The sequence below is a fragment of the Scyliorhinus canicula genome, chromosome 9, assembly GCF_902713615.1.
Source record: "Scyliorhinus canicula chromosome 9, sScyCan1.1, whole genome shotgun sequence".
NCBI lineage: Eukaryota > Metazoa > Chordata > Chondrichthyes > Carcharhiniformes > Scyliorhinidae > Scyliorhinus > Scyliorhinus canicula.
The window spans coordinates 4,973,810-4,988,647 of NC_052154.1; the positions used below are offsets into that span (position 1 = coordinate 4,973,810).

The following is a 14,838-nucleotide window of genomic DNA, read 5'->3' on the forward strand; positions in this document are numbered from 1 at the left end:
TCCAGGGTCCCAGGTTCGATTCCCGGCTGGGTCACTGTCTGTGCGGAGTCTGCACGTCCTCCCCGTGTGTGCGTGGGTTTCCTCCGGGTGCTCCGGTTTCCTCCCACGGTCCAAAGATGTGCGGGTTAGGTAGATTGGCCATGCTAAATTGCCCGTAGTGTCGTAAAAAGTAAGGTTAAGGGGGGTTGGGTTACGGGTATAGGGTGGATACGTGGGTTTGAGTAGGGTGATCATTGCTCGGCACAACATCGAGGGCTGAAGGGCCTGTTCTGTGCTGTACTGTTCTATGTTCTAAGACTGGTGCAGATTTGATGGGCCCAACGGCCTCATTCTGCACTGTAAATTCTATGAGTCATTGTCGATCGTCGTAAAAAAAACATCTGGTTCAATAATGTCCTTTAGGAATCTGGTGTCCTCACCTGGTCTGGCCTACCCGTGATCCTCAGCAGTGTGCTAGACTTGTAAATACCCAATTAAATGGCCAAGCGAGGACAATTGCGGGTGGGCAATATATGTTATGACGCAACACCCCACCCCCAATCCCAGGAATCAGTCGCGTGAACCTTCCGTGAATTGGTTCTAAATGCTATTATGTCCTTTCCCAGGTCAGAACAAAGCGGTTCACAGTACCTGGGATGCCATCTCACAAATGCCCTCTACATTTATAGCTTTTATACTGTACACACTTTTACATTGTATTCCATTCCCTTGCAATAAATGGCAACATTCTATTCGCCTTCCTGATCACTTTAGTTGTATACTAACCTTCCATGGATCAGGTGGACTTTGTTGCCCTCCAGTGGTGGCATGGTAGAATTTAAACTTCCTGGCATCTCTGTGTATATTGTTTTTTTATTTAAAAGTAGCTGCATTTTCCGTGTTTTTTTAAAATTCCAGCTGTTTAATTTGGAGTTCTGATGGACTGGCATCTTTAACCTTTCGAAGAGGCACCATCGACACAACAGGCTGATTCAAATCACACCTAATCTTGTTTACCCCTGTGTCCTGTGACCTACGTTGCGCCCCCCCCCCAGTTAAGTAAGGGCTTTTAAAAAAAACAACTTTCATCCTTGGTTTCGAATCCCTCCTGGGCTTTTCTCCTCCCTATTCCTGGAATTCCCTCCACCCGCACCCCTCTGATCTCTGCACTCCTCTCACTCTGAACTCTTGTGCATTTGTGTTTTAATTGTTCCACTGTTGGTGGGCTTGCCTTCAGCTGCCTAGGTCTGCAGGTGGAATTCCCTCCATAAACCTCTACCTCCTTGTAAATCTAAAAACGTCTCTCTTTGACCTGCCCTAATATCTCCTTATGTAGATTGGTGTCAAATGTTGTTTGGCACAGTGGTTAGCACTGCTGCCTCAGCGCCAAGGACCCGGGTTCAGTTCTGGTCTCGCGTCACTATCTGTGCGGAGTCTGCACTTTCTCCCCGTGTCTGCGTGGGTTTCCTCCGGGTGCTCCGGTTTCCTCCCACAGTTCAAAGATGCGCAGGTTAGGTGGATTGGCCATGCTAAATTGCCCCTTAGTGTCAAAAAAGATGTGTAGGTTAGATTAAGGGGTTAAAAAGAGGCCGATGTCCTGGCCTTTGCCTGCCTGGTAGCCCGGAGACGGATGCTTTTAATGTGGATGGACTCAAACCCCCCCCTCCCCGAGTGTGGAGACCTGCGTTAATGACATCGCTGGGTTTCTCAGTCATGAGAAGATGAAGTTTGCCTTAAGAGGGTCAATGTTGGGGTTCTCTTGGAGGTGGCAGCCGTTCGTCGATTTTCTCGGGGAACATTAAAATGTCAGCAGAAGCAGTATTCAAAGTGGTGGTGGGGGCGGGCATGCAAATGGGTGTTAGATGGTTGTGGTGTGTAAAGATTGGGTCAGGTGGGGACATGTTTATTTTACCATGTTAATGGTTTTTTGTTTTGTTATAAAAATTTGCAAATACTTTAATAAAAATATTTTTTTAAATGATTACGGGGTTAATGGGATAGGGTGGGGGAGTGAGCTTGGGTGAAGTATTCTTTCAGAGGGTTGGTGCAGACTTGATGGACTGAATGGCTCCTGCACTGTAGGGATTCTATACTGCTGTGAAGAGCCTTGGGGTACTTGTTAAAAATGCTGCTACAAAGAGCAATAGCAGTTTGATTTAAAAAGCCCACCTCGACCACCTTAGGACAGCTCGGGAATGGACAATAAACGCCAGACTTATCAGTGACACCCAAATCCCAAGAATAAATTTACAAGAAAAAAATCCTGATTGCAGATCTTACAGTTTCAACGTAATACTGAAGTTATTTTTTCAGGGGTGGAGAGACTGGGGGCCTTGGGGTCAGGAGGAGGGCAAAGTTTGAATCTCTCCTGCAGCCTGAGTCATATGTTCTCTGTTCTCTTAACTGTCCCAAGTTAATGACGTGTGCTAATGTAGCAGGGGTTGTGAGAGAGAGAGAGAGAATGCTTTTGAGGGGTTTTCCCCACGGAACTCCCCATCTGGAGCTCTGAACCACAGGGTGATGCTGAAACCCCAGCCTCTTCCGCGCCTGCCTCCATTCCCACAACCACAGCTTACATTTATATAGTGCCCTTCATGAAATGAAGAGTCACCGTGTGCTGGATCTTTGGGGGACTGTGGTAAAATACTGTTTCTGAGCACTGCATCCCACTACGTTGCCTGAATTTATTCTGCAAAGGAAGAGAGGCAAGCAAAAGGGTCGAAGCAGATTAAATCTATCTGAAGATGCTTTACTCTCAGAACAGTACTGCAGTAGGGTGACGGTGCAATGGATTCAAGTCTGTGCGAATCTGGAGCCCCTGCTCCAGTCTTGCCTTTAAAGTTCCAATGTGAACTGGGTATTTAAAAAATAATAATTCTTGGGCTACGCACATTGTCCCTAGAGAAAGTGACAATGGGCAGCCTTCTTGAACCGCCACAGTCTGTAGTATTGTGTTATAATTAGGCCACTTCAGAGAGCAGTGAGAGTCAAACACATTGAGCTGGAGTCACATACCAAACTGTGGATACAAGACAGCAAGTTTCCTTGCTTTGATTTCCAGCCCTGCTCACGTGGTAGCACTCTTGTCTTTAAGTCATAAGAATCTAAGTTCAAGTTCCAATCCAGGTCTTGGAATACGAACATTGTGGCGGCACGGTGGTGCAGTGGTTAGCACTGCTGCCTCGCAGCGCTGAGGACCAGCGTTCGATCCTAGCCCTGGTCATTGTCTGTGTGGAGTTTGCGCATTCTCCTCGTGTCTGCGTGGGAGCATGTGGGAGCACCAGACAGCACGGTAGCACAAGTGGCTAGCACTGTGGCTTCACAGTTCCAGGGTCCCAAGTTCGATTCCCCGCTGGGTCACTGTCTGTGTGGAGTCTGCACGTTCTCCCCGTGTCTGTGTGGGTTTCCTCTGGGTGCTCCGGCTTCCCCTCTCAATTCAAAGATGTGCAGGTTAGGTAGATTGGCCATGATAAATTACCCTTAATGACCAAAAAGGTTAGGAGGGGTTACTGGGTTACAGGGATAGGGTGGAAATGAGGGCTTAAGTGGGTCGGTGCAGACTCGATGGGCCGAATGGCCTCCTTCTGCACTGTATGTTCTATGTCTGCATGGGTCTCACCTCCACAACCCAAAGATATGCAGGGTAGGTGAATTGGCCATGCTAAATTGCCCCTTAATTAGAAAAAAGAAAGAATTGTGTAATCTAACTTTATAAAAAAACACAGCAAGGCTGGCTCTGCGCTGTCTTTTGACCAGCATCTGAAACATGCTCCATCTTAGCTGCTTGGGTGATGTAAAAGATCCTATGGCACTTTTTCAAAAAAGAGCAAGGGAGTTCTTCTCTGTGTCCTGGCCAATATTTAATCCTCAAGCAATGTCACACAGATTATCTGGTCAATACTACATTGCAAATTAGCTGCCGTGTTCCTTACCTTGTAACAGTGACTGCACTTTAAAAGTACTTCATTGGTTGTAAAACACTTGGCTGCTAAAAGCAAATCTTTTTCACTAGAGAACCTCAGTTGGGGGTTTTACGATAATCCAATTGCTTCACGATCACTTTCACCGGCATCTGTTTTTATGTTGTGAACCGAAATGATCTTCTTTGACTGGCCGGCCTCTCGTTCTTTGCATTACCAATCGAGGTCGTGAGTACTGGTCCAGTAAACATAACCACAACACTAAACTACCCCACTATTATGGCTTTGAACTTTACAATGCTTCATGTCACCAGTAAAAATAAATGGGATGAATCATTCCCGTTCCAGCATCCCCGAACAGGCGCTGGAATGTGGTGACTAGGAGCTTTTCACAGGACCTTTATTTGAAGCCTACTTGAGACGATAAGCGATTTTCCTTTTTTTTTTCATTTCATTTTCTGTCCTCTGCTTCCACCCTCACCCCAAAGCTGAAAATGACTTCCGGCCATCTTCATAGGTCCCAAACTTTAGCAGTTGCAGCAACACAAACTGATGGATGACTTGACAAAAGTTGTAGGGAGGTTTCCAGTTTTCTGTGGTGAGACAATATCTCCCTTTTCAGATGTGTTCTAACACTACCCTTTCTCTTGCAGTCTCTTCTTGCCAAACAGCCTGCTACTCCTTCAAGACCTGCCGTAAGTCTGAGTAAACGAGAGCTTGAACTGTCTGAAACAGTAACCTGTTTATTTTTTTTAAACCAAAAAGGCTTTGTGTTCCTGTGGACTAGGCAATTATCCCAATCAGAAAAGAGACCCTTCTGCACTGAAGTAGTCTGCCTAAAGATGCCTTTACGTGTGTGCTGCTTTATAACTAGCGGTTCAGGAGGCCAATGTCTGAGTTCCTATTAACTTGCAAAGAGTGTTAAGTCCCGAGTACAAGCAGTGGGAGCTGGCTCTCAAACTCCTGCACTCAAGCCAGTACATTAAGTATAAAGGCAGGTTAAGCTGATCCTCCATAGTGTCTCTTGCATTGAAGAACTGCCAGGTGCAGAGTCGGGCTGAGAATGGATCGAACTCCTGACTTGATGTTTGCTTGCAGTGCTGACATAGTGTGGCAGAGCTGGCAGTTCATGTTGCTGCAACAGGACTTAGATTGCCACTTGGATGAGCTCTGTGCAGGGAGGGGAGCCAGGAAGGTGAATTGTCCCCATGTTTACACTGCAGGCCAGCCACTGTGTGCCTGCAGGGTAATACCGCGCAGTTTGCATAATGAAGTTATTCTGGGCTAAACAGCTGGCTTGTAATGCAGAACAAGACAAGCAGCGCGGGTTCAATTCCCATACCGGCCTCCCCGAACAGGCGCCGGAATGTGGCGACTAGGGGTTTTTCACAGTAACTTCATTGAAACCTACTTGTGATGATAAGTGAGTATTATTTTTTTATTATTATTTTGAGGGGTTGGTATGGGTTGGAGGTGGGGAACGTGATGCAGAAGATTCATAATTGTCAACATTATGCAAGCTGTTTGAATTATTGCTGAATTGGCCATTCAGCTCATTATTTCTGTGCCGACTTTGCGAGAGCAATGCAGTCTGGCTATTCCGTTCTTTCCTCGTTACTCTGTATCTTCCTCCATTTCAAAAACGTATCCAGTTTTCCCTTAACCTCAACCGGCCTCAACACCTCACTGTGGCAAAGCTCCAATGCTCTTTTTCCTCGCTGTCTTGCGTACAATTTTAAACTGATGATTCACAGCCATGATATCCCATTTGGAGTAAATAGGCTTTCCACGTTCACGACACTGAAATGCTTTCCAATTTTAAATGCGTCTGCTTTCTCAGTTCCGATATCCATGATTAAAACTTGGGCGGCACAGTGGCTAGCATTGCGGTCTGCGTGGAGGACCCGGGTTCAAATCCTGGCCCTGGGTCACTTCGTGTGGAGTTTGCACATTCTCCTCGTATCTGTGTGGGTCTCACCCCCCACACTCCAAAAATGTGCAGGTTAGATGGATTGGCCACGCTAAATTCCCCTTAATTGGAAAAAAGAATTGGGTACTCTAAATTTATCTTTAATAAAGTAAATGATTAGAACTCATTGTCTTCTAGAAGAAAGATAGACTTGCATTTATATCTTCAGGACTTTCCAAAGCACTTTACAACCAATGAATGCTTGAACCAATGTGAAGAGCATTATTGTGATAATGTCAGGAACTTGGCATCCAATCGGGTATATGGTACCATAGTACCCACCTGACTGACTTGTAAAGCTGGATTAATGATTGGAGACTGAGTTCAAATCCCATCATTGCAGCTGGGAAATTTAAATTCAGTTAATTGAATAAATATGGAATACACCGCTAGTATCAGTAATGGTAACCATGAAAGTAGCAGCTTGTTGGATAATTCATCTGGTTCACTGATGGCCTCTGATGGCCTTGAAAAAAAGAAACATGTAGTCCTTGCCTACTCTGGTCTATATTTTTTTTATTATTCATTCGTGGGATGTGGGCGTCGCTGGCTGGGCCAGCATCTGTTGTCCATCCCTAATTGCCCTCCAGAATGTGGTGGCGAGCTGCCTTCTTGGTGCAGCCCTGTGGCGTAGCTGTACCCACGGCGCTGTAAGGGAGGGATTTCCAGGACCGTGAAGGAGCAGTGATAAGTTCCAAGTCAGAATAACTCTGACCCACTGCAAGGTGGGTGACTGTAAACTGCCCTCTGAAATGGTGCAGCAAGACATTAGGTTGTATTGAGGGAGGTGACTCACCACCATTTTCTCAACGGTAATGATGGATGGACCGTAAATGCTGGACTTACCAGCGCTCACATCCTGAAAATAAAATAAACTGAATGGCAAAATTTCTACAAGCACAATGAGATAATAACCTGATGATTTGTTTTTGTGCTGTTGGTTTAGGGAGAAATATTGATTTCCCCCTCCCCCCCCCCCCAGGGCACTGGGGTGAACTCACCTGTCTCATCCAAAAGACAGCATCTTTGACAGTGCAGCATTCCCTCAGTACTGCACTGGCTCAGACCACTTAATAGGACAAAATGAGAATAAATTGAACTCTGTGCACCACTCTCTTGGCAAGAGATTAAATTGTTGATCGAATCGGAAAACTGGCAGACAAACTTAGCAGGAAATAACCCGGCAAAGGATTGCAAGCTTGCATTCATTGCTCCTGACCTCCTTCTGTACTTGAGATAAATGGATAAGCCACAATGTGCAGGGCACTGCCCATAAGGATACCTGTAAAAGCAGGCTCAAGAATTCTTTTTTTTTTAATTGGGTATATATTTGAAAGTGAAAAATGTTCAATACTATGGAGAAAGAGATGGGGTTGGAGAAGGGAACTAATTGGATAACTCTTTCAGATGGCCAGCACAGACACGATGGGCTGAATGAGCTCTGTGCTGTAAGGTTCTATTGCAGACTGACAGTCAGGAAGACCTGCCTGGGAAGGTCACCGTTGTGGATTTGATCAGTTTTCGATACCTGCTCATGTTTTAAGACCGACTCTGAAGTACTAGATGTGGGTGGCGTGTTGCCAGATCCCAGGAGTGTGGTCTTGCTCATGTTCTGCCTCTTTCAAATGTATTTAAAGTCAAACATGAGTGACCTGTTTTACTGTGATTTCTTTAAGGATTCGCCAAGACAACCAGGCGGCTCTCCCAGGACTCCAAGACAACCAGGCGGGGCAAACATGGTGACTGCAGTCCCACCCATGACGTCAGGAACTCCCAAAGGTGAGTGCTGTACCCCACAAGTGATTTAGTAGATTGACCAATCTGCTGTGAGGGGTTATATGTGTTCACGTAATTAATTAAAACATTTTTTTTTTAAATGGACCACAAACTGACCAAAAGGAAAGAACTTGCATTCATTTGTGCCTTTCCTGCCTTCTAGGTTTTCCCAAGTACTTTACAATGCAGTCAGCATTGTAAATTGGCGACCGATTTAACAGGGTCCCATGAACAGAAATGAGATAGTAACAAGATCCTCATCTCTTTAATATTGATTGAGGGATAAATATTGACCTGAGCACTGGGATATCTACCCTGCTCTTCAAAATAGTGCGACATGAGAGGGCAGGCGGTACCTCGGTTTAACATCTCATTCTCAAAGAACAACATCTCCGACGGTGCAACACTCCCTCACCACCTCATTGAGTGTCAGTGCTCCCAATCTTGAGTGGAACTTGAAACCTGGACCACTGGATTGGCGGTGAGTGCTACCCACTGAGCCATGGTTGACACCATGAACCATTCAGCAAAGAGACAGTAAACGGATGACTGACCCATCTTAATAGTCAACTGTTTTCCATGCTGTTATTCAGTGAACTCCTTCCTCACCATCATTAGCTACCAGAACTGCAGTTGTTCACGAAGGAATCCCACTACCGCCACCACAGTAAATCAGGCATCACCCACATCTTGATATAATAAAACTAATTGTCTCTAATTAATACATCCCAGGACAGGGTCCAGTATTCCCATCATAGGGCGGCACAGTAGCACAGAGGTTACCACTGTTGCTTCACAGCGCCAGGGTCCCAGGTTCGATTCTAGGCTTGGGTCACTGTCTGTGCGGAGTCTGCACGTTCTCCCTGTGTCTGCGTGAGCTTTCTCCGGCTTCTCCGATTTCCTCCCCCAAGTCCGAAAGACGTGCTGTCAGGTGAATTGGACATTCTGATTCTCCCTCTGTGTACCCGAACAGGCGCCGGAATGTGGCAACTAGGGGACTTTCACAGTAACTTCATTGCAATGTTAATGTAAGCCTAGCTTGTGACAATAATAAAGATTATCATTAATTCTCTCAATTTCTGACTGATACTCTGCTTCCTTCTATTTTGTTTGTTTCCAAATTGATGCTACTTGTTTCACCTAAACACCCATCCCCCCACTTACAGTTTAAAGTTCTTGTGACTGCCTTATTTATCCTTTCCGTTAGGATCCTGGCTTCAGCCAGGTTCAAGGGCAGTGCGGTAGCACAAGTGGCTAGCACTGTGACTTCACAGCGCCAGGGTCCCAGGTTCGATTTCCCTCTGGGTCACTGTCTATGTGGAGTTTGCACATTCTCCCCGTGTCTGCGTGGGTTTCCTCCGGGTGTTCCGGTTTCCTCCCACAATCCAAAGACGTGCAGGTTAGGTAGATTGGCCATGATAAATTTCCCTTAGTGACCAAAAAAGTTACGAAGTGCTATTGGGTTACGGGGATAGGGTGGAAGTGAGGGCTTAAGTGGGTCGGTGCAGACTCGATGGGCCGAATGGCTTCCTTCTGCACTGTATGTACTATAAGTAGAGTCTGTCCCAACAGCACAGTTCCTTCCTGTCCCAGCACTGGTGCCAGTGTCGCATGAAATGGAACCCCTCCTGCTCCCAATCTTCAGCCACAACCTGTTTACCTGCCCAATCTGCCTATCCCCACCCCAATTTGCACAGGTCTTGGGTTATACTCCAGAGATTAAAAACCCTGGAGGATCCTGTTCTAAGCAGCACTACAAACACTAGCAAAAATATGAAATGCTAATTGCGTCGAAGCAAAAATGCAGCAGCTTCCTCTTCACCGAATTCCCACTTGCACCGATTCCTGAGGTTTGAGTACTCTTTATGCTGCAATCTTCACACACAGTGCTCTCTCAGACTGGCTGTGTTAGTCGATATACTGCTTACTTTAGACATCCTTTCAACCCACACACCCAAATTTTCAAAACGGCTGACAGATTCTGGCACACCGTGATTAGCACCTATTCAGGTGAGCACTTGTATCTAAAATGAAAGCAAAATACTGTGGATGCTGAAACTCTGAAATAAAAATCAAATGTGCTGGAAAAACCCAGCGGGTCTCACAGTATCCGCGGAAAGAGAAACACTTTATGTCTGTATGACTCCAGCTCTCGAAAGGTCGGACGGACTTGATTCTTTCTCCACGGATGCTGCCAGATCTGCTTAGTTTTTCCATCATTTTCTGTTCTTATTAAGCACTTAACATCTAATTGATAATTAGTTTCTACTAGATTGCAATTTTACAGTTCTAAGTTGATTTAAAATGATTTGTAAGTTGTGCCGATACTAATGGGTGTTTAGAAGATTCTGATGGGGCTAGACAGGGTAGATGCTGAGATGATCTTTTCCCCACTTGGTGAAATCTAGAACTAAGGGGCCCATCTTCAAAATAAGGGGTCTCCCTTTAAGTCAGCTATTAGGCAAAGTTTCTTCTCATTCCCATCAAGCAGTGCAGACTAGCTCACTGAATATTCAAGGCCGAGCTACAGGTTTTTGATCGACAAGGGAGTCGGGAGTTATGGGGCACAGGCAGAAAAGCAGAGTTGAGGCCACAATCGGATGAATCCTATTGAATGGTGGAGCAAGCTCGAGGGGCTGAATTACCGACTCCCATTTCTTACGTTCTCATTTGTGCTCAGAGAATTCTCTCTTTACATTTCTGAATTTTGTACGCTGAGGGGGTGACATGATAGAGGTCTACAAAATTATGAGGGGCATAGGCAGAGTGGATAGTCAGAGGCTTTTTCCCAGGTTAGAGGGGTCAATTACTAGGGGGCATAGGTTTAAGGTACGAGGGGCAAGGTTCAGAGGAGATGTACGAGGCAAGTTTTTTTACACAGAGGGTAGTGGGTGCCTGGAACTCGCTGCCGGAGGAGGTGGTGGAAGCAGGGTCGATAGTGACGTTTAAGGGGCATCTTGACAAATACATGAATAGGATGGGAATAGAGGTATACGGACCCCGGAAGTGTAGAAGATTTTAGTTTAGACGGGCAGCATGGTTGGCACTGGCTTGGAGGGCCGAAGGGCCTGTTCCTGTGCTGTACTTTTCTTTGTTCTCTTTGTTCTATTTTACACTACACTGTTATTGTGACAATTCTGTGCGACCATCGTTCTATCCAATTTGTGTACCTTCGAAAAGAAAAATGATAGTTTACTTTTGGTTTATATCTTAGCTTAAAGCTGAGATAGGAAGAACCAGTGAGACTTTAAAATAAATATTCAGAATTTTAAAGAATGCAGGTTAATTTAACCACGATATGTTTGATAAATCTGTAAACTCAAATTAAGGACAGTGGGGGCATTCCTGGGTGGATGAGCAAGTGAATGCAGACTTTAGCTTGGAAGAAGGAATTGGGGTGATGGTTTAGATTTTACTACTTCTGACTGGGCATGTCGGAGAGTTCGTCCCTGTGAGCGGAAAATATAAATGTCCAATTAGAAAGGATTGACGAGCTAGAGAATCGAACGCTACTTGACCTTTTGGCCGGTTACCTGGACTCTGGGTGCTGCAAGTTTCCTCAGTTACTAAAACTTAATCTGTTGTATCATATTGTCATGTGAGAGTACCTTAAAATAGCTGTAGTGGATGTACCTTTAAGAAATGGGTGTTTATCAGCGATGTCAGAGAGTGGGTGGAGCTGGGCTGTCTGTCTGCTTTTACTTTCACTTTGGCTCGCAGCTACAGGGTGTGTTTAGTTCAGTTTTAGATTTGAAGAAGCTGCAGTCAGAGCAAGATGTGTATGAATCTCTGCAAGCTTGTAAATGTTCATTTGGTGATTTCAACGTGGTAACTTCTCAGTAGAGAAGTTAAACCTGATGTCTTTCTGTAAAAAGGGTTCTTTTTGTCTTATGGATGTTGCAAGGAAAGATTAAGAGTTACTTAGAGAGTACTGTATTCTTTGGGGATTTATTGGTGTTGATAGTTGTTAAGATGTTTACTGGGGGTTTATAAAGTGTTAACTGGTTTCATAAATAAACATTGTTTTAATTTAAAAGTACTGTAGATTGCTGTTGCATCACACCTATAAAGAAGGCCCGTGTGCTCCCCATAACCACAATCTATTCAAGGTTGTTGGTCAGGTGAACACCATGATATACTTTCTGGTTCTCTAAACCCTGACCCATGACAATATTGTGGGGAACAAAATTGAAAGGTTCACCACACTGCTGCCTATTGACCTGATTGAACTCGGTCAGAATAGAGCCAGGCCTTCCAGAGATCTTGGGGGACGGATTACCAGCTGTAATGCTGCAATGCAGTGAGCACTTGGCTGTGATTAAGTTACTTGCGGGTGTGACAGTGCAATTCACCTACTTTTCAATCAGATTTGACTTGAGTGGGAAGATGGACTTTTGGATAATCAGGTTTTAGTGACAATATGAACTTGCCTCATGAAACTCTGAATTCATCAGTAATTATCTCACAATCTCTGAACGCTACTGTAGAGTTTAAAATCAATTACTCTTGAGCCTGCAGATAGGAAGATGAGCAGTAGAGGGCCCCGCATGTCCAGTTTAAATGTAGCAGAACTGGTTTGGAGAAGAGGACCGTTCACATCTCCATCCAGAATAACGACCTGGCCCAGATCTTCCAAACAGCAGCAATGATTGTTGAATTGCCACTTCCCTGATATGATACTGCTCTGCGTCTCTTTCGGGACATTCTGACCCTGACGTATCCAGAAATGCGGAGCACATCATCCTGCAGGAAACTCTGTCAAAGTGTAGAAGGATCGAACAAAGACAGGACCCCCCTGAGGAGGGTTGGGAAGAGGTGTAATATTTGGGTAATAGGGTCAAGTCGGACGAGTAGTCAGGGTGCATGATTTGGGGGGTCAGTTATGTTCAATTAGGTTTTAATCTGCCTAGCATTTCCTGGGTAAGCTAAGTCCCACAGACTATCCAAAGTCTCTGAGTCAAGCTTAGAGTTGCAGACGTTCATGGAGGGACCCAGGGAGCAGGGTATTTGCCCACTGGAAATTGAAGCTTTCCGGGCAATTGTCACGGCGATCTGCATGTCAGGACTTCCGCAGGGCCCCTTTGTCCATGTTTGGTGTAATTCCAGTCTCCAAAGATCTGGACACCCGATGATTTAGTCCCCTGTCACTAATGATTATAACCTTTATTAGTGTCACGAGTAGGCTTACATCAACACTGCAGATATGGGGAGAACATGCAGACTGCACAGACTCGCCACTGTCCCCCTTGCCCAACCCCCACTTTGCCCCTCTCGTTCCCCCTCCTCTGACAGACTCCCTTTCCTCTTGTCCGGCCGAACCCACGCCGCTGATCTATGCCAAAAATGCTATATAAATGCAGCTGGTTGTACTCCTGAGGGCACTGGGTTACAGTTCCATTTGTGTTGATTTCCCTCTGGTACCTCAAGCAAGAGACTGCAGCCCATCTTTGATCCCAGACAATGAGTTAGTGTGCCCCTTCAGAGGAGGAAATTATTAGCTGACACTGGGTTTGCGTTTCAGACTCCTGTAAAATGCAGGAAAAAATGAAATGAAAATTGCTTATTGTCACGAGTAGGCTTCAATGAAGTTACTGTGAAAAGCCCCTAGTCGCCACGTTCCGGCGCCTGTTCGGGGAGGCTGTTACAGGAACCTGCACTTTTAGCAGGAGGCTAATTGGAAATGGGGCAAATCTGTTCCAGCTTTGCATCTTTATGACCAGTTAGAGAGAACATAGAACAGAAGGAGGCCAATCAGCCCTCGAGCCATTCAATTCGATCTTGATTAATCTGTGGCTTATTTTCCCTGCTAAACAGCAATCTTATCAATTTCATTTGTGAAATGTTCAAATGAGCTCCCAGCCTTGGTGGCTTTTTTCTGGGTGGAGAGACTTTCACGACCCTTTGTGTGAAGTGGTCTTTCCTGACATCACCCCCAAGTGGCAGTCTCTAATTTTAAGATTGTGTCCTTGTCCTGGACTCGCGTATCAGAGCAATAGTTCCTCCTGATCTATTCTGTCAAATCCTTTAATCACCTTAAGCACCTCAATGAGCCACTTAATCTTCTATATACAGGAGAATACAGCCTTTGCAACCTTTGCTAATTCAGCCATCTTAGCCTGTTATTGGTGTTGCATTCCCTCCAAAACTAATTTATCATTTGAGGTGTGGTACACAGACTAAACCCAGTAGTCTAAATGGAACCTAACCAGAGCAGTAAATAGCTATAGTGTAATTTTCACCTCTTTGCATTTCAACTCCCTAAATATAAAGGCTATTTAATATTGGCCTTGTCAGTGGTTTGTATCCACTTTCTGATTACTATACATTGAACCCCATTAATTTTATGTATTGCTGACGGGCTGTGTACATTGCACTCGCAGACGGTGAATGGAGAATATTTCACCACAACTTCCCCCCCCTCTCCTCCCCATATCCATCATTGTCCTCACTTTGTCTGTGCGAAAGCACAGGTGAAGAATCCACATCCACAGTGTGGGATCTTGCTGTGCCCAAATTGACTGCTGTGTTTCCTATGGTACAGCAGTGCCTACATTTCAAAAAGTACTTCATTGGTTGTAAATCGCTTGAAGGTGTCCTGAGGTCGTGCAGGGTGCTGCAAAAAATTCAAGTCTTACTTTCAATGCTTGAGTCTTCGCTTGCTCGAGTTCCGAGGGTGTGTTGAGGGAGATACTGACCAGTTGAGCTTTGATGGTGAGAGTTTGTTAAGAACAGGGCCACCTATCTGATCAAAAGCTGTTCCTGCATATTCTCTTTTCCTCCCATCAAGGAAAGGTGAGGGATGGCACAGTGGTTAGCACTGCTGCCTCACGGCGCTGAGGTCCCAGGTTCGATCTCGGCTCTGGGTCACTGCCCGTGTGGAGTTTGCACATTCTCCCCGTGTTTGCATGGGTTTCGCCCCCAGAACCCAAAGTTGTGCAGGCTAGGTGGATTGGCCACGCTAAATTGCCCCTTAATTGGAAAAAATGAATTGGGTACATGGCCTACAAAGGGAATTAGAGATAGTATTTGATCCAAGGAAGAGTCATAAAAATTGGCCAGAAAAAAACAACAGACTTGAGGATTGGGAGCAGTTTTGAATTCAGCAAAACAGGACAAAGCGATCGAGTTAGAAGGGGAAAATAGAGTTCGAGAGTAAGTTTGCGGGGAACGTAAAAACTGACTGGAAAAGTTTCC

At 45.3% G+C, this 14,838-nt stretch overlaps 1 protein-coding gene across 2 annotated transcripts in view; it reads left to right on the top strand.

Moving 5' to 3' along the window:
• The window catches only part of dync1li2 (dynein, cytoplasmic 1, light intermediate chain 2), a 95,897-nt gene that overhangs the window by 63,556 nt on the left and 17,503 nt on the right, over positions 1 to 14,838 (top strand). The window contains exons 10-11 of one of the 2 annotated variants that reach the window (XM_038806227.1): positions 4,553 to 4,594; positions 7,545 to 7,647. In XM_038806227.1, coding sequence (XP_038662155.1) covers positions 4,553 to 4,594; positions 7,545 to 7,647 — 145 coding nt within the window. The remainder of the gene's footprint in view (positions 1 to 4,552; positions 4,595 to 7,544; positions 7,648 to 14,838) is intronic. The other variant, XM_038806228.1, reaches the window with a different exon arrangement.